Here is a 23,038-nt window from a genome sequence, read left to right as displayed (position 1 = left end):
ATATGTAATTACATCTAGAAAATTTATTGAGATGGTGTTGTGTGCTGTTGACAATACAGGAGGATTTCTGTCACTGTTGCTAGTGATGATGTTATTTCTCTAACAAATAAGTAAATGTAATGTCTCTTGTACACTACTGTGGGATATAGTGCACCCAGAGTGCTAAATATTAACATAATTAACTCTCAGATGCCAGCCAACGCTACAGATGGAAAATAAGTCTTATGTGAACTATTTGTTGTACAATATTGCATTCTGAGGCTCTCAATTCAGCTTGCCACCCTCCTTGGGATTAAACTACTGCCACTGAATTAGTTATGCCACTTTGGTATATTCCAATTTGAATGCAGATTTATATACTATGATGTGTGTTTCTATAAATTATTATGAAATGTCTCATTATTTGAAATTTTATTTTTTTCAGAAGCTGGTTTGCCGAAACCTAGTAGGAGGAAGAGGAGTCATATGTTAAAGATTGGACATGGTGGGATTCTGGATAGCACCGCTTCAGGAGTGCTAGGTGACTTACATATTAAAATAAGTAGTTTATTTAAATAGTGATTTTATTCAGTGTATATGTGGGTTGCTGTGAGTTTTCCAGGCTGTATGTTCATCTTCCAGAAGCATTTGCTCCTGACATTTCACACACATCTATGTCAGGCACCCTCAGAGGTTTTGAGGTTTGTTGGAAACTAGGTTTATATATCTGTGGAATGTCCAGGGTGGGAAAAAGAACTCTCGTCTGTTTGAGGCTAATGATTTTTTCAATTGAGCACCTTGATTAGCATTGAATAGCCTTGCAGCTTCAAGGCTTGGCTGCTTCCTGCTTCCAGGTGATCAATTGTAACATTCACACCTGCCTCAAACAGACAAAAGTTCTTTCTCCCACTCTGGACATTCCACAGATATATAAACCTTACTTGCCCTGTTTCCAACAAACCTCACAACCTCTGAGGATGCCTGCCATAGATGTGGGCGAAATGTCAGGAAATAATGCTTCTGGAGCATAGCCATACAACCCGGAAAATTCATAGCAACCTAGTGATTCCAGCCATGAAAGCCTTTGACAACACAGTGTATATATTCTATTTCTAAATGCAAAACACTTAAAGCTCTCACTAAGTTCCCGAGCAATTGAGATTTGCAGAACAAAGGCTTTGTAAAGTTCCCAAGTGTATATTGTTGTGGTGATTGTGTGCCGTCAAGGTGTTGCCAGCTTATGGTGATCCTAAGATGATCCTTTCATGGTTTTTTTTTTCTGGGGCTGAGAGCATGTGACTCACCCAAAGTCACCCACTGGGTTTTCATGACTGACTGGGGAACCCAGAGTCATTGTCCAATATTCAAAACACTGCAACACTGGCTTTCTCTCTCAAGTTTTTAGGTCTCTGACTTAGATGCAGTAGTCATACAGAGCAAGAATTTGTCCAGAGGAGGACAGCAGGGATGCTGAGGGAACTGGAAGTACAGTCCCGTAAGGAATGGTTGAGGATGTTGGCTGTCACAGAAATCAGAGAACCATTTATTGGAAGCATTATAACACAGAAGAAACAAACTTATTTTCTGCTTATTCATAGGATAGGACATAAAGCATTGGGAAGTAATTCATAGTGAGAGCTGTTCCGGTATTGGAGCAGACTGCCTTGAATGGAAGGGGATTCATCTTCCTTTTCTTTCCCTTTTAAAACATTTCTGTAAAAGTAGGAATTGGGTAGCCACATGTCAACTTTGAATTTTGAATTAGGTAATTCCTGAGATTCCTTCCAGTTCTGCACTTTTGTTATTTGGGGCCTGTTTACACAGCCACAGAATCAAGAGCCAGGCTGGAATGGCAATACTCTGGCCTTGCCCTAGGAGTGGCTACATTGCCTACCTTGAAGAATGCTGCAGCAACAGCAGCAAGATAGAGTCCTGACTGTCCCATAGGATCAAACCCAGTTTGGCTCCATCGGCCACCCTTTTCTGTCATTTGTTGCCGAGGCAGTGAGCATGGAGTAACAAAGCAACAAATATGTGCCACCCTCTTTTCCTGTTGGAATGAGAACCAACCTAAATGTTTCTTTTAGCCTGATTCGGGATATGTGGCCTTTGTAGACATGCCCTCTGATAGATATAGATAGCATATATATATATATATATATATATATATATATATATATATATATACACATACATACATACATACATACTATAATCAAGAAATCTAGCCATTGTTTTATTTGCTGGGCAAAATTTGTGGCTTTATAGACATATTTAGGGCCGTTGAGAGTGTGTGGCTTGTTGTGTACTCCTCTTCTGAGGAGGAGGTAGACCAGGAGGTGAAGATGTAGGAGTTGGGGATTTGGGGCCAAGTTTTGAGGAGGAATAAGAGGTTGGAGGAAACATACTGCCGGTTTCTACCTTTCAGGAATGCTGAAGGAAGAAAGGAGAAAGTCAGCTAGAATTGCTGCAAGGATGCTGAGCAATCAGACCTTGCCCTGGGAACACCTGTCTCTGGGAGCTGAGGGCTATAAATCAACAGTAAAGCAAGTGGTCAATGCTGGCAGCAATTTGTCTACTCAGTGCTTCTGTGCTCCGGTTTCCTTGCTTGCAGTTCTAGCAAGTGCCTCGCAAAGGCTTTTTGCCAAAGACTCTGGTTTCATATCTGATGTAGGACTTTTGCTTTGCTTTTGGGATTTTCTTTCTGTTCTGTTTTGGGATGTTGCTGAAGTAAAGTTTTTAGTTGCTTTAAGCCTTGTTGTAAGGCTGTTTCTGGGGCAAAACAGGACATGATTGCCATAACAGTCAAAGAAGATTCTGTAGGTGAACTATAAGCTAATATCAAAAATTAAGATCTATAGTCTTAGCACCACAGGAGGCTAGAAAACAAAAAGTTCATCATACTATTGTTTCTTTGGAAAATACCTCAAATCACATAGTTTCCTGGAGCCATGGTGGTGCAGTGGGTTAATCACGTGTGCCGGCTAACCTGCTGATCTGAAGACCTGAAGGTCAGCAGTTCGAATCCACGAGACGGGGTGAGCTCCCATCTGTCAGCCCCAGCTTTCCATGCGGGGACATGAGAGAAGCCTCCCACAGGATGGTAACACATCTGGGCATCCCATGGACAACGTCCTTGCAGACGGCCAATTCTCTCACACCAGAAGGAACTTGCAGTATAGTCTCAACTCTCAAGTTGCTTCTGACATGATAAAAAGCCCCCACATTTTCCTGTAAATCAGGGACTAGCAAACTTACAACCATCCAGACAAAAATAAATAGGAAGTAATTTGTGGTCACTTCTTGTCATTTAAAAAAGAGGCAAACATGGCTAAGGTGAGCTTTAAAAAGTGGTGAACACCAAGGACCATAGAGGAAACTTTTGAAGATTTAAAACATTTTTTTTTCAGAAGGGTTTTTTGGTGTTTGTCGTGATTCATCAAAGTCATCTGAGACTAATCCATCACTATAACCTCCCACAGTTTCCCATTCCATTTTTAAAAGAAACACGCTGATGTTGCTTACCATATTATGGAGATTTTTAACAGTTTGATGTATAATTCTCTGGGTATATAATAATTCCATAGATTAAAGGAAATAGTCCTGATACAGTTGGGTCTTTCACTGCTTTGCTACACCTATGAACTGGATATCTCTACCAAAGGTTTAAGAGATGGAAGAAGCAATGGCAATTGTTATCCCGAGATGTAGGGGAAAAATATCCTCTCTTGTGAATAGATGAAAGAGAGAGAGGGAGAGAGATGACTTTCAGCTTTGCACATTTTGTAATAGATTGAATTGAAGACTGACAACTAGCTGTCAGGTCATGTTAACATGTGAAGCTCTTGTTTGATTGAATAGCTGAATTATTTTGAACTGTGTTTCAAATTTGATTGAATCTTACAAACTTGAGTACTGGGGATGTATTCATGTGTCTCAATAAATCTCAGTATTTTGTAACAGAGTGCTCTCTAATTTCCTGAGATGTAAAGTAATTTCCTGTAATATTGAGTTGTATAGCAACTTGGCACTTTTATGTGTTTTTCTTTTCTTAATGAAAAGAATCTGTTTTTCTTCAGGATCTTTGTGCAGTCTGACATAGAAACAAGCTGAAAGCTATTCCCTCCAAAGTACTTCCAAAAAAGGAGTAAAACCGCTCTGAAAAACTCTAGCTGTTTCCAGAATGTTTCTTTATGTATGTTAAGTAATAGTGGGCAGGAGATCATTCATTGAATACAGTTTTGGTTGGGGAGATATCTGTAGATTCGCCTTAAGAGAGAGAACTATAAAATGCTACTGGATTGGGATAAGGGCAAATCTTGTGAGTTATAGTAAGAAGACTCGCTGTTAAAATTAATCCACCCTGTTTCCCATTATTGTGATATAGGCAGAATATAAATGAATTGAAAATAATTATTATTTTGTCATTCAAGGCTCTAAATGGCTTGGTATCTTTACACTTGAAGGGTAACCTTTGCCTTTATATACCTGCCTAAGGTCTTCTGGAGAAGCCCTAATCTACTTCTCATCAATGAGACCTATACATCTCTATCTGCAGTACTTTTATTTAACTAGTAAAAAGAATATTCAGGATTGATCTACACTGTTCCTATATATCAGGATCTAATATCAGGTTTTCTGCTTATCCCAGATTATCTGGCAGCGTGGACTCATATAATCCAGTTCAAAGCAGATAAACTGGGATCGGAACCAAGGATATAGGGCAGTGTAGATCCAGCCTCAGTTACACAATGACAAACTCAAAACCAACATACGTCACATTTGCTTGTCCAGGTTCTATCTTAATGTCCCATCCCACAGTCATCTGCATTCGAATGTGCCGGCTTTAGGATAGGTGACCGGGACAGGATAGGGATTCTGCTAGTGTACCGACCACCCCGCTGCACTACAGTCTCCTTACCTGAGCTGGCAGGAGTGGTCTCGGACATGGCGTTGAGCTCCCAACGGCTTTTAGTCCTGGGAGATTTCAATGTCCATGCCGAGACCTCCCTTTCCGGTGCGGCTCAGGACTTCATGGCCGCCATGGCAACCATGGGCCTGTCCCAACTAATATCTGGTCCCACCCATAGTGCCGGGCACACATTGGATTTGGTATTCTCTCAAGGATGGGATGGGGGTGACGGGGTGGAGGAGCTGACCATTGCTCCTTTGCCATGGACCGATCACCACTTGATCAGGTTTAGACTAACTGCGCCTCCCAACCTTCGCAGGGGTGGTGGACACATTAGAACGGTCCGCCCCAGGAGACTTATGGATCCAAATGGCTTCCTGATGGCTCTTGGGGATTTTCCCACCTCCTTGGCTAGCGATTCTGTCGATGTTCTGGTCTCTCACTGGAATAATGAGTTGACCAGGGCCATTGATACAATCGCTCCGGAACGCCCCCTCTCGAGCAGCCGAGCTAAACCAGCCCCTTGGTTTACTAAGGAGCTGGCAGCGATGAAGCGAGAGAAGAGGAGGCTAGAGTGCGTGTGGCGTCGGAACCCCACCAATCCAGCTCAAACACTTCTGAATACCTTTTTAAGGTCCTACGAGGTGGCAATAGCGGCGGCACAGAAAACGTTTCTGGCAGCCAATATTGCATCTGCGAAGAATCGTCCAGCGGAGCTCTTCCGAGTTGTCAGGGGCCTGTTACATCCGCCAAAAAGCGAGGCCTCAGACAACTCGGTGGCTCGCTGTGAAGCATTTGCTCGATTCTTCGCGGATAAAATTGAGCGGATTCGGTCAGGTTTTGACGTCATGTTAACGGCGGTCTCTGAGGATATGACGAGAGCATCTGCTTGTCCAGTTTTGTTGGATTCGTTTCAATTGGTTCAGCTTGAGGATGTGGACAGGATCCTTGGAGAGGTGCGACCCACCACATGCATCCTAGACCCCTGTCCATCCTGGCTGATCAAGGAAGCCAGAGGGGGTTTGGCAGAGTGGGTAAAGGTGATGGTCAATGCCTCCTTACAGGAAGGAAAATTTCCAGCGAGCTTAAAACTAGCTGTTATAAAACCGCTGTTGAAGAAACCATCACTGGACCCCACTCAATTTGACAACTTTCGGCCAGTTTCCAATCTCCCCTATTTGGGCAAAGTCATGGAACGTGTGGTGGCGACTCAACTCCAGGGGTTTCTGGTAGACACTGATTATCTAGATCCAGCACAGTCTGGCTTTAGGCCGGGACATGGTACTGAGACAGCTTTGGTCGCCTTGGTAGATGATCTTCACCGGGAAATGGACAGGGGGAGTGTGTCCCTGTTGGTTTTGCTGGATCTCTCAGCGGCCTTCGATACCGTCGATCACGGTATCCTTCTGGGGCGCCTCAAGGATATGGGGCTCGGGGGCACTGCCTTGCAGTGGCTCCGATCCTTTCTTGAGGGACGGTCCCAGAAGGTGTTATTGGGTGACACCTGTTCGGCCCCACAACCGTTGTTGTGTGGAGTCCCACAGGGATCAATCTTGTCCCCGATGTTATTTAACATCTACATGAAGCCGCTGGGGGAGATCATTCGGAGTTTCGGAATGAGATGTTATCTCTACGCAGATGATGTCCAAATCTGTCACTCCTTCCCACCTTTCACCAAGGAGGCTGTCCAGACCTTGAATCGGTGCTTGGCTGCTGTGTCGGACTGGATGAGAGCTAACAAATTGAAATTGAATCCAGACAAGACAGAGGTCCTACTGGTCAGTCGTAAGGCCGAACAGGGTATAGGGTTACAGCCTGTGTTAGACGGGGTTACACTCCCCCTGAAGACTCAGGTTCGCAGCTTGGGAGTGATCCTGGACTCATCGCTGAGCCTGGAACCCCAGGTCTCGGCGGTGGCCGGGAGAGCTTTTGCACAATTAAAACTTGTGCGCCAGCTGCGCCCGTACCTTGGGAAGTCGGATCTGGCCACGGTGGTCCACGCTCTTGTCACATCCCGGTTAGATTACTGCAACGCACTCTACGTGGGGTTGCCTTTGAAGACTGCTCGGAAACTACAATTAGTCCAGCGAGAGGCAGCCAGATTGCTCACCGGAGCGTCATACAGGGAGCATACCACCCCCCTGTTATGTCAGCTCCACTGGCTGCCGATCCAGTTCCGAGCACAATTCAAGGTGCTGGTTTTGACCTATAAAACCCTACACGGTTCTGGCCCAGTGTATCTGTCCGAACGGATCCCCCTCTATGTCCCACCCCGGAGCCTAAGATCTTCTGGAGAGGTCCTGCTCTCGACCCCGCCTCTATCACAGGTGAGATTGGCGGGGACGAGAAGCAGGGCCTTTTCGGTGGTGGCCCCCCGCCTGTGGAACTCACTCCCCGGGGAAATTAGATCTGCAACATCGCTCCTTTCTTTTAGGAAAAAACTAAAAACATGGATCTGGGACCAGGCATTTGGTCAGGCGGGTAGATAAAGAGAGAACTTTATGGATGGCTAGGAAATGACTAACGGACTGGACACGAGGAACTCTGGAAACGAAACGCTGATTACAAGAATTTTTATATGATATTTTATATAATATGTTGGGCACCGGCTGCTGATGTTTTAACTGTGATGATCGTTTTAATTATATTTCTGTATATTTGTTTTTGTATATTTTTGTATACTATGTGTAATGTATAAAGGCATCGAATTCTGCCTTCTCTGTAAGCCGCCCTGAGTCCCCCTCCAGGGGTTGAGAAGGGCGGGGTAAAAGTACCAGAAATAAATAAATAAATAAATAAATAATGTCTCTGATACTTAAGTCCAGGGCTAGTTTTCAAGTTATAAGAGAAATATGAGTCATGGGATCTCCAGGGTTGGTGTCTGGGTCTGGATATGTTACGTTCCAGGGCCCACTGGGACCACAGTGGTGCACCCAACATAAGAAAAGGAATATTAGTCAGTGCTAAAGCTGTATAATTTAAGCTATTTTACAAATGACTTGGTTTTGATCAGGACAAGGTACTGGACGACAAGGTACAATTGGCCTTCTGTATCCATGGATTTAGCATCCATGTTTTCAATTATTCATGGCTTGGAAATAAAAAAAAAGTGTGTGTGTGTTTGTGTGTGTGTGTATAAAAACTCTGAAAGCAAACCTTGATTTAGCCATTTTATATAAGGGACACAATTATTACTAAACCATCATATATCATGAGATTTATACATTCATACATTTGCCTGCTTAAATATCCTAAAAGCACCAGGTCCTGTCTCACCTTGGAAACTAAGCAGGGCTAGCCCTAGTTAGCACTTGAATGAGAGACTGCCATCAAATCCCAGGTGCTGTGGACTATATTTTAAAGGAACTGATAAAGCCACCTTTGAGAATCTCTTTACTTAAAAAAATCATGGGATTACAATAAGGTAACAAGGAGCTGTGGTGGTGCAATGGGTTAAATCCTTGTACCAGCTGGACTGCTGACCTGAAGGTCAGCGGTTCGAATCTGCAAGATGGGGTGAGCTCCCATCTGTCATCTCCAGCTTCCCGTGTGGGGACATGAGAGAAGCCTCCCACAGGATGGTAAAACATCTGAGCGTCCCCTGGGCAATGTCCTTGCAAACAACCAATTCTCTCACACTAGAGGAGACTTGCAGTTTCTCAAGCCGCTTCTGATACATACACACACACACAAAGTTAGCAGGCAGGTTGAATGCGCATACACAGTCAAAGAGATTTTTAAAAATTAAATAATGTATCAGAATATCAATAATACAACATGTTGAGCATCGTCTAGAACTAGATGCCTGCACGTATTGTTCAGAACATTGGTGCCAACAAAATTGGTCAAAGACTGCCAAACCTTCAAAAGGCCATTATGTATAATTATGCACATATCAATTTGTTGCCCTCTTGCACTGGAGTAAGTTATCTTCTTTTTTTTAATCTTTTAAGGATTAGAAATTAGGGGAAGATGCAGAGATGTGTCACAGACTTCCTGACTGAGGATATATTACAAATGAATGTAGTAGTCAACACCAAGATAAGAGTTTCAATTTTTGAAGTTGTGTCTCTTTTTCTTAACAGTGGTTGGAATTGGAAAAGGAACTAAAATGCTAAGTGGCATGTTGGCTGGTTCTAAGGTAAGGAAGGTTGTTAGCAACCACTCTTCTGTGTACCTGCATTTTTTATGCTTTGCGATTTCTTTCAAGTCGTTTGGTAAGGAAGGCTGATAGAGATGTCACTAAGTTCAGAGGCAAACAAAAACACTAAAACTTAATGAAGCAAATGAGAACTTCATAGTAATGTATGGCATCAAGTAGCAGGTTAAGGACATGGTGGCATCTCTTCAGTTGGTATTGGTGTGTGCCTTCATGTCAGTTTTGACTTATGGCACCACTAAGGTGATTCTGTCATGGGGTTTTCTGGGACTGAGAGTGTGTCAATTGCCCAGGGTCACCCAGTGATTTTCCAGGGCCAAACAAAGAAAGTCATGATCGAATCACCACATTATGCCTCTCTAAAGGGCTTGTAAGTGTCAAACATGGTTTCAGCATTGGATGGCCACCCTAGTCATTCCCTCCCACCTTCCATGATGTATTGGTGTCTGGCTGCAACAAGGATCCTACTTATCTGCCATTGCTTGCAGTCACATACAGAGTACCCAATGTCACTGCAGGCAATGGCGGACAGGTAGGATCTGTGTCACAGCCAAAGATTACAACGATATGGAGGGATGGGGACTACCATCATGTCTCTCTTGGCTGCCTGAGCCTGGCAGTGAGGATTGATATTTTATTCTGGAATTACTACTGGTTAATGTGGGGCAAGGCCATATGAAGTTGGCCTTCTCCTATGTTCACCCAAATCATCTCCATATGGCATGTAGATGTACCCTTGGTGTAAATAATGTCCCAGTTCTCAGGGATTTGGAGTGTTGTGCTTGTATTCCATCTTGAGTTTCCATTACAGCAGTGGTTCACAACCTGTGGTCTGTGGACCACCAGTGGTCTGCAAGAATGAAAATATCTGTAGCTCCACCATTACTACACCGTTGCCTCGAAACCACATGGCAATGAGAGCAACTGGTCTCACAAAACCCTCTTATGGTCCCGAGGCAATGAGAATGTCAGGAGGGGAGAGGCTGACTACTCACGAAAGATTACTACTACCATATTGGCTCTACATTATTAAATATGGTTTTCTGTGCGCAAGCAGATGGCGACTGCTCAATGGCATATATTTTGTATCAGAAACTAGAGTTGATGTGGTCTATTCATTGCAATTCTCTGAATCAGCACCTCAAATAACCAAACCAAATGTAAAGTTGACCAAAAACTGATTCATAAGGCTTTTGTACTAATGTTGGAGAATGGTCCCTGGTCAAAGTGGTCCCTGGTCAAGTGGTCCTTGGCCAAATGGTCCCTGGTCAAAAAAAAAGTTGGGAACCATTGTTTTACAGTTAGAAAGAGGGTGTACATACTTCCTTCAGTGATTCTCTCTTGCTTTTGTCAGTCCGTCCATATTTTCTTTTGAAGTTTCATCATTTGCATCTTATTTAGTCTTTCTCAATAATGTCTGTGTGGCTGGTATTCGATTATTCTTTTCAGTTCTCTTCTTTGTTTGCTAGTCTTTCATCTCTGCTTGCTCCTTCCTCATACTTGTCTGCTCATCCTTTGATGTCAAATCTTCTAGAAACAGAACTACTCTTCCTTCAGATATCTCCCCATATTAAGCATATCTTTTCTCTCATTATTTGAGTGTTTTCCATATATTTCATCATTAGATAAAATCCTGTCACTTTCAACTGACAGCTATAGGTGACATTACCTCCCCCTCCCAGGGAATGCAGCCACTTAGTGCTCTTTCTGATGCCAACTAAATTATTGCAAAGTTTCCTTGGCCGATCTTGTTTCCACCTTAAGTCACTCAATTGTGTTTAAGTGCTGCTACCCATTTCATATGATGTGCCCACGCATATGTTTATGCATTCATGATTTTGATTTATTTTAATCTGGCGCTATTTCTCTTGTCCATTTAGTTTGTTTATCTTGCATTCTTATGATTTTTCTTGTGTTATTCCTTTCCCACTAAACACATTAGCTAACCAGAAAGTACTTAATTGATTATCTGTCTTTCTCTTTAAAAAATGTGTTAACTCATTGAGGTGAGGTCATGATGTAATGCATTGATTATAACCAAGTTTTACTTTTGTATCAATATTTTGTCTTTGTGTAATTAGATTGTAAACCTTTTGAGCAAGGCCTGTCTTCTTGTGTTTCTTTTTATGTAATCCCTAGTCTTTTAGCTGGGTTATAAATGATATACTGGTATGTACAATTGCCCCTTCCCTTCTGCTTCATTTTTCAAAAATGTTTAGGATATATTTTAATAGTTGCACTAGGGCAGTGTTTCTCAGTCTTCCTATTGCCATGACCCCTTAATACAGTTCCTCTTGTTGCGGTGACCCCCAACCATAAAATTATTTTAGTTGCTACTTTATAACTGTAATTTTGCTACTGTTATGAAGCTCACGTAAATATCTGATATGCAGGATGTATTTTCATTCACTGGACCAAATTTGACACAAATACCCAATATGCCCAAATTTGAATACCAGTGGGGTTGGGGGGGGGGGGGGGCTTGATTTGTCATTTGGTAGTTGTAGTTGCTGGGATTTATAGTTCACCTACAATCAAAGAGCATTCTGAACTCCCTCAACGATTGAACCAAACTTGGCACAGAAAACTCCCATGACCAACAGACAATATTGGAAGGGTTTAGTGAGCATTGACTTTGAGTTTTGGAGTTGTAGTACATCCAGAGAGCACTGTGGACTCAAACAATGATAAATCCGGACCAAACTTGGCCCGAATACCCAATATGCTCAAATGTGAACATTGGTGGAGTTTGAGGAAAATAGACTTTGACATTTGGGAGTTGTTGTTGCTGGGATTTGTAATTCACCTACAATCAAAGAGCATTCTGAACCTCACCAACGATAGAATTGGGCGAAACTTCCAACACAGAACCCCCATGCCTTGAAAGGACTTGATATTGCAAGCCTCCCTTCAGCTTTACACGCTCTCCCTCGCCCGCACATGTGCACCACGCTGCCATGCTCCGAGCACACCTGCTCTCCCCTTTCCACTTGGAGTCTCAGAAACAGCCCTCCCCTTGGCTGAAAGGCAGGCTGAGAGGCTGGCCAGTCACAGTGGAGGAGGTTTTTTGGTGGGAGAATTCACCGTCTGTTTCCAAAAAGGAAGAGAAGGACAGGAGGAGAGATCTTCAGCATTCACTGCCGAAGTGGTTCCTAAGACTATCAGGAATATTATGTTTTCTGATGGTCTTTAGTGACCCCTCTGAAACCCCCCATGGTGACCCCGCCCAGGGGTCCCAACACCCAGGTTGAGAAACACTGGACTAGGATAATAGCCCTACCAGGAGAAATCTACCCATAAGCTCACAATATCTCATCACACAGTGACATTCTTCCACTAATTTCTATGTAAATATAGTCCAATTCCTTCATTACCAGTTATGATATATTCTTTCCACAAATATCAATTCAGTGGAAAAATAGGGTCTTCCATGTATTTCTGTATGTGGCCTTGGTCTGTTGTACTAACAGAGAAGGATTTTTCAATATCTAAAGTGCTGTTTCTAGGGCTGTTGGGGGCAGTTAGTATGCATGATATGTTTGGAAGAGAGTAACATGAAATAATCTGCATGGTTATATTGGACCCAGCTGGTTGACATGTTGCACTTCTTGCTTGATGCACTGTATGAAATTTCTCACGCAAGATTCGAAATGGCAGATCCTTGCTTGTTGGAGAAATTATCCTTGGTTAATTGAGATCTCACTTTATATACTCTGGTACAGTTTAATGCTTGTTCACAAATATATGTACTGACAGTAGGGAAAGTGAGTTCAGGCCTCACATTGTGTGAAAAACAATATGGAAAATGTGATGCCCTTGTTTGGAATTAGATGGAGCACCATATACATTCTGAACCTTTCACAGTGCGTTTCTGTGCAGGTTTATTAAAATTCACGGATACTTTGAATTCATTAGAAGAGCAGGCTTAGTGCTTTACTTATGAGATTTGAGCATATCATGCATAGGTTTTAAGCTTGTATTCAACACTACTTGCATTTGCAATTCTTGCATTTGTCAAGGCATGAAATTAATTAGATTCAGATTTCCTTTCTTCATTTCCAGAACTTGGAAATAACTGGTTACAAATAACTCACATTTAATTAATTTTCCCTTATAAAGTGAGGTGTAATTTGGTTACATTGTACTACATTTGTAACTTAATACGGAGTAACTTCATCCTGTTTTACAGTGTAATTTTGATGTTAATTTAGAAAAACAGGAAATTAACTTGTTGGTTTAAATTTCAAATTAACTTATTTTCTGGGTCTTTCTGAGTTTTCTGAGTTACAATCTCTACTTTTTTATCGTGTCAGAAGTGACTTGAGAAATTGCAAGTCGCTTGTGGTGTGAGAAAATTGGCTGTCTGCAAGGACGTTGCCCAGGGGACGCCCAGATATTTTACCATCCTGTGGGAGGCTTCTCTCATGTCCCCTCAAAGGAAGCTGGAGCTGAAGACAGGAGCTCACCCTGTCTTGTGAATTCAAACCGCTGGTCTTCAGGTCATTAGTTCAGCTGGCACAAGGGTTTAATCCATTGCGCCACCACCACTCTACTAACATATTGCCAGGTTGATATCACTTAAATGTGAACACATCATTGAACTAATAGGAGATGACAGCCAAAAATTATGGTGTAATAAGCACTCAATGGGAAATCCTAGACAGAACTGGATTAAGTTAGCCTTATAATCCATATAGCAGTGTGATAATTCATGTTTGTTTCTCCCTTTGCAAGAGTATTCTAGCTCATTTGTGGGTCAGTTTTTTTCTAATTCTGCAAATAATAACAATGCCTCAGTGGCTCTTATAAACATTAAGTCTTCCTGCCCCATATTTACAGTTTCAAGCTATCCATTTAACTATTTGTTAGCCGCCTTGAGTCCCTATGGGGAGAAAAATGGGGTTAAAATAAACGATAAGAACAGGCAATTAGACCAAATGCCATCAAAGTCAGAATTGAAAAGTCGATGAAAGATTCCAAATGTAGACTCTCCAAGGAAGCAGATGAAACGATAGATCACACCCTCAACTGCTGCAAGAAGATTGCACAGACAGACTACAAGCAGAGGCATAATACCGTTGCTCAAATGATTAATTGGAACTTGTGCCACAAATACCATCTGCCTGTGACAAAGACCTGGTGGGATCACAAGCCTGAAAAAGTTACAGAAAATGAACACATCAAACTACTCTAAGACTTTTGAATTCAGACTGACAGAGTTTTGGAGCACGATACTCCTGACGTCACAATCGTGTTAAAAAAATCAAGTATGGATTGTCGATGTTGCAATCCCAGGCAATAGCAGGATTGAAGAAAAACAACCGGAAAAGCTGACACAATAAGAGAATTTAAAGATCAAACAGCAAAGATTCTGGCACAAGCCAGTAAAGGTGGTCGCAGTGTTGATCAGCACACTGGTTGCAGTGTCTAAAGACCTTGGCCTGCACTTAAGCACAATTGGCGCTGACAAAATTACTGTCAGCTGCCAAAAACCGCCCTACTCAGATCTGCACACATTATTTGATATATCACACAATCCTAGACACTTGGGAAGTGTCCAACGTGTAATGCAGTACAACAGTCTGCATAGCGATTTTGTTCGCTATGTACAAATCTTAATTGTGTTTCAAATAACAACAACAACAACAATTTCTGATTGGTTCTGTATTATCTGGAAAAAGGTATACCTCGTCTCAAGCCAAGTTAGATGTTAGCTAAGAATACATGTGCTTCTGTAACTTCCTTTTAAAGATTTGGGTTATTGTGTTGTACATGGTATAGTTCTAATTTCTGTATAAAAGTAGTTTTACTTTCCCTCAAGTAAGTCAGGGCATAGTGACTTTAGTTTGCTCTGAGAGTACAGGTCCAGTGCCAGGACTTTTTGTCAAAATGTCATTTGGATAACTTCAGGTTCAAGCTTCCAGTGGTCCCTGAGCTTAGGGATGAAAAAAAGATGAAAGGAACAAGGGAAACATTAGCCTGCCATGGTCTTGCATAGCTCAGAGTCTTTTCAGTCAATTAACCACCCATGGATACTATTTTTAATTAGTAGACTGAAATAAAATTGAAACCAGTCTTCTCTGATACAGGCTTACTTCCAAAAGAATTCTTGAGGGAGAGTAGTTCACTTTTCGGTGGAGTGAGTCTATTGACTGTCTTGTGATGCTCTTCCCTAGTTACTCCTTCCATGATTTTCCGATAGTATGCGTCCATTTCTAACTTGTGAACTCATCCCATGAGTAATGGGAAAGCGGAGGAAACCATCTTATCCCATTCCCTCTTGTCTTTCTCCCACTTCTGGGCTGGCCAGCCATCCTACGTTGTTTCCATGATGTCTTTCCCCCACTTTCTACTGTTTGAAGACAGCTTTAGGGTTCTGTTTCCACCATAATGTGATGGCCTCAGTGGGACACTCATGGGGCTCTGTTTCCAAAGTGCATGGAAACTGAGTCCTAAAGGCGTGGGATGTAGTCTTTGGATTCCTTTCTTATTTAAAAGGGTGCACTTGTGGTCAGTATTCAAGTGTATACACATAAGGAAAGTCCAGAAAAGGAGACCCCATGACACTTCGAAGCAGCGTATTCCACTATAGAAACAACACTTACCATCAGTACGTTTTTCCTAATGTTTAGGTGAAATCCTGTAACCTGAATCTGTTGCTCTATATATTTATTGCAATTTGAATAGATTGCAGTGATGTACATTTTAGCAACAGATAATATTATTGATGTTTGTGCAAATTAGTTCTTCCTGAAACATATTAAACACCTGCAGTGTGTAAGTAATTATAGTAAATTATTCTTATTTCAAATTGAATCTGAGCAAATAAAGAATTAATGCTACTTTGCTGGCTATAACACCAAATTTTTCCATTTTTCTTTTAGATCCTTAAAACACTCTATTTTAAGGTCTGTTCAGTGATTGGAATGAGATTAAATCAGTTAATTAATTGTTGTACATTTTTTTATGTTAGACTGGTGATGGTTTAAACAGTGTCTGATGGTGCAATCAACAAGTGATACATATGCAAATTCTGAAAAAAATGCCATTTTCTGATCTAGGTATCCTGTTGTTTTGAGTGTTGAAGAAGGGTACCTTTCCATGGAACAGAGAATATTGCGCATATAACCCCATGCTTAATTTTGTTGGAAGAAGTATTGTGGAAAATAGTTATATTTACTTGTGAGTAGAAAGGAATATGTTTGAGGAGCTGGTTAATTTGTTATCACTATCCAAGAAGATGGAATAAAACAATAGGAGTATGGTTGACAGTAGAGCTGGTGCTGCATAGTGGAGAAGTAGCTGGTTTGTCTTACCAATTAGCTATGTCCCAGACCCCATCTACACAGATACATAATGTGGGAGAGGAAATGGATTAACCCAGGCACAGACAAATGTCAGCCCTCCAGGTGTTTTGGACTTCAACTCCCATAATTTTTAACAGGAATTATGAGAGTTGAAGTCCAAAACACCTGGAGGGATGATGTTTGTCTGTGCCTGGGTTAGCCTGAGGCATCCACAATAAAACAACAATATAACAATTACATATAAACCAAAGCAAATCAAAAACATTAAAGCAATAACAGTGAACAGTAAAACAACACACCATGATACAATAAAAACTAGGCCGGGCAAATGTAATGGGTACAGATTAAAAGTGCTGAGTGTGCTGAGTGATATATAAGAATTTTTGGATAGGTGCTATGTGCGGACAATCTTAATCTCTAATAAAGTGCTTTTGGGACATGTTGCTGGGATTTTCCTATTCTGGAAAGGCACACCGGAATAGCCAGGTCTTCAAGCTCTTCCTAAAGACTGCCAACGTAGGGGCTTGTCTGATGTCCTTGGGGAGGGAGTTCCAGAGTTGGGGGGCTACCACAAAGAAGACTCTGTCCCTCGTCCCCACCAGCCGCGTTTGCGAGTTAAGATTGCTCTTTGATTAACTGTAAATCTCAGCAACTACAACTCCCAAATGACAAACTCAATCCCTCCCTCCACCCCAAACCCCACCAGTATTTAAATTTGGGCATATCGGGTATTTGTGCCAAATTTGGTCCAGTGAATGAACATACATTATGCAGATCAGATATTTACATTACGACTCATAACAGTAGTAAAATTACAGTATGAAGTAGCAACAAAAATAATTTTATGGTTGGGGGTCACCACAACATGAGGAATTGCAATAAGGGGTCGCAGCATTAGGAAGATTGAGAAACACTGCCCTATAGATTCACCTTTTAAACACCAATGTTTCTTACCTTCCTTCTGGAAGTCAGGTCACCCTCTGAGCCTGTCTAGTTTCAAAACAAAGGTGGATCTACAGGGTCAAGCTATTTTTGGTGTAAATGTCTGATTGTGCTTCAACAGTGACAATATAATTACAGTGACTTTCAGTAAAATAAAAATAGTGCTGTGTTAGTACAAAGTCAGCTTTTTCTCTCCTGAGAAAAATTATTGTACGATAGAGAAGTAATCTTGTTTGATAGCAAGACAGCCTATTGGCTGTTCATTAAATTTATATTTGTTCTGTTGACTAGAGAACATGCTCTTGGACTTCAGATTTTGTCCTTAATGTTGTAATTATTGGACAGTTCAGCTTTCATTGCTTCATTTCTTTTTTAAAAAAAACCTTCAATAGTGTAATTGATTTGGATTTTTTTTCTTTTGCTGACTTGTCAATGTAGAGATACAGTCTTATTTTGAGTTTGTGTTTCTATACTTGGTAAATGAAGTTGTAAAGTTGAACAATAGTAAAAAAAAAAAAAGTGTTGTTGAAGGCTTTCATGGCCAGAATCTTTTTTTCTTTTTGTAAATTCTATCAAAGGAGGGTAAGTTTACCATCTACTTAAAAGTAACATTCCATACTCGCAATAAGAATCAAAGAAGTGAGCAGAGTAAGAAATATAAATTCATGGTAAACTTACTCTCCTTTGATAGAATTTACAAAAAGAAAAAAGACATAGAAGACCACTTGGGAGAGAAATATTAAGTGACTATTACAGAAATTTATAAGTTTGCCTGAGGAAGACTAAAAAAGTCAAAATTGGTAGTGTGCTCTACAGACTCTTAAGCTCAACGGACTGACTTCACAAGCTGCAAATTTATGTTTAGTTTGTTACTAATTTCGATGTATGGAGCATCGACATTATACTTGTAAAATTGAACTTGTTTACCCAATATAAGTATATATTTCGTACCTGATTATTTATTATTGACCTATACATACTGTTGTATTTGTGGGTATAGATTACTTTAGTAGCTATACCTTTAAGTATGTATAGTTATTGAATTTATGCAACAGAAATAAGCATCGGTTATGAAGCTGAAATCCTAGTCTCCTGCTCCGATGTCCTCATAGTCCAGTGCTTGAGGGATCCTTAAGGGCAATGCTGATGCTGATCAGACTAATTAATGAGACCTGTTTTTAGAAAATATGTGAAACCCCTCTTGACCAAATAGTACATTCTGGGAAATCTTATTAGACACATATTGGAAAGCATAAAGCAGAGTATCTTGCATATTCTACATCGTCACATATTTCTCCATCCTTGCTTTATACCAGTATGGTTGCCAGCATGTCCCATTGTGTGCAGCTGTATCTAAGGCGTTTAGTCTCTGTTTCTCTCTTGTGGTTTCTAAAAGCTTTTAAGTAGATGATAATTTAGGAGTTCAGGAATTTGGCTTCCTTCCCACTGAAATTGATACCTGCTAGAAGCTCAAGGAACATCATAGTTTTCTGTGGTTCTTCTTTATCCTTTTACTGATGTGTGTGGTATGTCTGACTTGATCTAATGTCTTCTATTATTGTGAGATATAGATAAATAGAGCTGTTGCTTATATTTAAAAACCTTATGGATGCTACAACTGCCATGAACTAGGTTGGGGAAACAAGGGTCTGAATGCAATCTCCAATCAGCCTTCCTGTTAAATCCTACAACCAGATTGTTCCTAATCACTTATAAGCATTTGTTGTCTGAAATTCTGCAATTGCTTTGAGTCTGTGTGATCTGTGCTCATTACAGCATTTAGAAAGAAAACGGGCATTGTTAATATGACTGTACTGCACCCTGTTAAAGTGCAGGTAAATGTGCATTTTAAAGTGGGATCATTATCCAATGCGTCGTAGAAACTAATTACATTTCAGCATTGACTGCAGAATATCCCTTGACCCATTTCAAACTGGCATCAGAGCAGGAATCGGAGTCGTGACTCCTATAGTCACGATCTTCATCTCAACACCAACAGGGGGAGTGTGTCCCTGGGGATGTTTATGTACCTCTCAGCGGCTTTCGATTCCATTGACCATGGTATCCTTCTGGAAAACCTGGGTGAGCTGGGTATCAGAGGCACTGTGCTGCAGTGGTTCTGGTTGTACCTCTCAGGCAGGTTCCAGATAGTGGTGCTTGGGATAGCTGCTCCTCAGAAAAGGAGCTGCTATGCGGTATCCCACAAGGTGCCATTTTATCCCCAATGCTTTTTAATATTTACATGAAACCGCTGAGAGAGATCATCCATATGTTACGGCAGCCCCCTGCTGCCAATTTTCAGGATTCATAGAGATCCGTGGAGAAGGAAAAGACAGAGACAGCTTTGCAAGTTTCCAGCATTTATTCTTACCTAGGTAAGGGTGCCCAGCTCTTCAAGACGGCTGGAGAAGCACACCGCACTACCCAAATCAACCCAGTATTTATGGAGAGAATTACCAATTTGCACATACGTATATCAACTACGGACACACTACATAATCATTAACAGAATCCTTTTGGCAGAGCATCACGTTTCCCAATATTTGTTTTCCCATTTGCCTTTTAGCCTTACACCAAGATGACGTGTTTGATTTCTTAATCCTTAAAACGAATCACAACTTCATATATGCTTTAATCATACTTATTCTAAGTAATTCCCTTATTAATTCTTCTGTAATTATTTTCATAATCTTATTTCACTAGAATTGATCTCTTTATAGAATGCATCTGAAATTGCCTGCTATTTACATCAACTGGACAGGAGATGACACTGTCTTACTATCCGACAGAGTGTTATCAGTATGCTGATGACACCCAAATATATTTCTTCATGCTTTCAAAAACAGCTTCAGTTAAGGATAGTGTAAAAGGTAAAGGTAGTCCCCTGACATTAAGTCCAGTCATGTCTGACTCTGGGGTGTGGTGCTCATCTCCATTTCTAAGCCGAAGAGCCAGCGTTGTCTGTAGACACCTCCAAGGTCATGTGGCCGGCATGACTACATGGAGCGCCGTTACCTTCCTGCCGGAGCGGTACCTATTGATCTACTCACATTTGCATGTTTTCGAACTGCTAGGTTGGCAGAAGCTAGGGCTGACAGTGGAAGCTCACGCCGCTCCCCGGAATCGAACCTGCGACCTTTCGATCAACAAGCTCAGCAGCTCAGTGCTTTAACCCACTGCGCCACCGGGGGCAGTGTTAATGGGTTAGGTGAGGAAAAACAAATTGAAACTGAATCTAGACAAAACAGAGGTGCTTGCCATCCAAGGTCCTATTCTGGGGATGGAGGTGTGTCAACCAGGGGGGTTACACTCCCCCTGAAAGATGGTGTTTGCAGCTTGGGGGTGCTCCTGGATCCGTCTCTCCAAATGTCAGCCTAGGTAGATGTGATGGTCAGGAGTGCTTACTCTTAGCTTCAGCTGATCCGCCAGCTGCACCCCTTCCTAGATTTGGAGGACTTGAAGATGGTAGTGCACGCACTAGTAACCTCAAGGTTGGATCTCTGCAATGCGGCTCTATATTGGGCTACCCTTGTACCAAGTTTGGAAACTCCAGCTGGTTTAAAATACAACAACCGGGCTGGTTACGGGAACAACTAGGAGTGAGCATATTACATTGATCCTAAAGTCAATTAGTTTCTGGGCAAAGTACAAGGTGATGGTTTTGACCTATAAAGCCCTACATGATTTGGGTCCAGCTTACCTATAGGATCACCTTCTCCCTCACACTTAGGTCCTCTAGGGGGCAGTTACTCCCAACTAGTCAAAACCTGACTGGCAACCATCACCCAGAGGACCTTGTCATCAGGGACTGTGGAACGACCTGCCAATAGAGCTCTGACATCTCAATCAACTGTTGGAATTTAAGATACTTATTTCTTCCGGCAGGCCTACCCAGCAGTTTCAGTGGTGAATTATAAACTCCACTGTATGCCTTTTTTTGTTTTATGTATTTTGCTACATATTTTATGAAGGTATATTTTAATATATGTATTTTATGGATTGTTTTAAAATGATTATGTATTTGTTTATATTTTAGCAATGCTGTAACCTGCCTCAAGCTGTGAGGAGAGGTGGACAAGAAATAAAATTATTATTATTATTATTATTATTATTATTATTATTATATCCTTCAGTCCTTTCTGTTCATCCCATTGTGCCTGGAATGAAGCATACTTGCTGTCTCAGTAGGAACCTAGCCTAGTCCTTACAAACAGCAGCATAAATTGGAGTTAAGCATCCTGCTAGATTAGACCAAATGTCTGGCTTTCAGTCACTATTCAGCCCCCTTTAGACAGCCCAAAAGTAGGGGTTTAAAAGCCTTTCCTACATATAGAATACTGCAAATAGTATTTAGTAACATAAGGTCTCTGGAAAAAGAGGCTTTGCAGAACAGTCATGATCTGCAGTCAATTTTAGGTTTGATGTTCATTGATTTCTCTCTATTGGAATAACTGAGGTCCCCAAAATCTTGAGTTAACAACTACTCAAATTTGGGATAAATCCTTCTTTGTATTGCACTGCCCCAGCTAGAATAGCCAGAAGCCATTCTGTTTGCGAGTTATAGCCCAAAAAGTAACTTTCCCAAGCTCTGTAAAGTATTTTGCACACTTCAGTTCACTGCCGTTCACTGGCAGGTATAATTTTCTGCTGTGCTGGTGAAATCTTCAAGTTTAAAAACAATCCATAGGGGCCAGCTGAAAGGATCTTTTCTTGCTCTCCCTCTCTCTTCATCCTATTCTTGCCAATAATGATGCAAAAATCTTGATATTGGCTAAGGGCAAAAATGGGAAGGTTTTTTTTTTTAAAGAGAAGCAGTGATGCACAGAGTGTTCACTTAGATTGAAATTCCTGTGCTTCACTTTCAATTTAGAGATAATATTCCTCCACTTTTCCTTGTCTCTGTTGCTGTAGGTTCACTTTCCTTTTCCCTCCTGAGAGGTGACAGCATTTACAGAGAGCACTGAAGTCATCTCCCTCCTTCCGTCCTTTTTTTAATGTTCCAACTTTATAGCTTTGTGCAATCCTTCCTGATGACAAGCTCACTGAAACTGGTGGAGAGCATTCCAGTGTTAAATCCCATGTACTTCACTAAAATATTCTAACATTAGTACCCTTTCATGGCTTATACTTTTCATAATAGCCAAGTAGTGTGCTTCTATTTTTATGAGTGCAGTAAATCAGAAGAGCATGTGTACATAATAGTCCTAAATCCTAATGCTAATTTCTTTGCCTTGTTTCCGTTCTTCAAATAGCCTAGTAGCATAGTATTAACAGTATTGATATTCTTGATGAAACCAGTTTCTCCCTTTTACCTTTGTTATACACTCATTATTTTTCCTTCACAGAAATACACGGCTGTTGGGGAATTGGGAAAGGCAACAGACACATTTGATTCTTCAGGAAAAGTCACAGAAGAAAAACCTTATGGTAAATAATAATCAAATGTTCCGAGCAGCAAAGGTGCCATCTATCTAAAATTCGCAATTTATTTGTGAAGTAATGAGTTTTGTCTTGCAGAGTGGGTGATAAGCAGATTAGGATCTACAAATAGATGTTCAGGTGACACGCAATCGCTCAGCAAGCATTTCTGGTTTCTGAGCTTATAGCAACAATAAATTCAGTTTCTTGTTGAAATAAGGATATCTTGAAATAATACTGGACATGATGATAAATGTATTGTGTGCTATGAAATTAATAATTGGCATTATCTGTACACTCGGTAACCAATTTTGAAATTTT

At 41.1% G+C, this 23,038-nt stretch overlaps 1 protein-coding gene across 4 annotated transcripts in view; it reads left to right on the top strand.

Moving 5' to 3' along the window:
* TRUB1 (TruB pseudouridine synthase family member 1) overlaps nt 1–23,038 on the top strand; it is a 56,380-nt gene that overhangs the window by 2,190 nt on the left and 31,152 nt on the right. For all 4 annotated transcript variants that reach the window (XM_060768489.2, XM_060768488.2, XM_060768487.2 and 1 more), the window contains exons 2-4: nt 425–520; nt 8,977–9,032; nt 22,645–22,726. In XM_060768489.2, coding sequence (XP_060624472.2) covers nt 425–520; nt 8,977–9,032; nt 22,645–22,726 — 234 coding nt within the window. The remainder of the gene's footprint in view (nt 1–424; nt 521–8,976; nt 9,033–22,644; nt 22,727–23,038) is intronic.

The sequence above is a fragment of the Anolis sagrei genome, chromosome 3, assembly GCF_037176765.1.
Source record: "Anolis sagrei isolate rAnoSag1 chromosome 3, rAnoSag1.mat, whole genome shotgun sequence".
NCBI classification, from domain to species: domain Eukaryota; kingdom Metazoa; phylum Chordata; class Lepidosauria; order Squamata; family Dactyloidae; genus Anolis; species Anolis sagrei.
The sequence above is the reverse complement of the archived record's forward strand: the minus strand, read 5'-3'. Positions and strand labels throughout refer to the sequence as shown.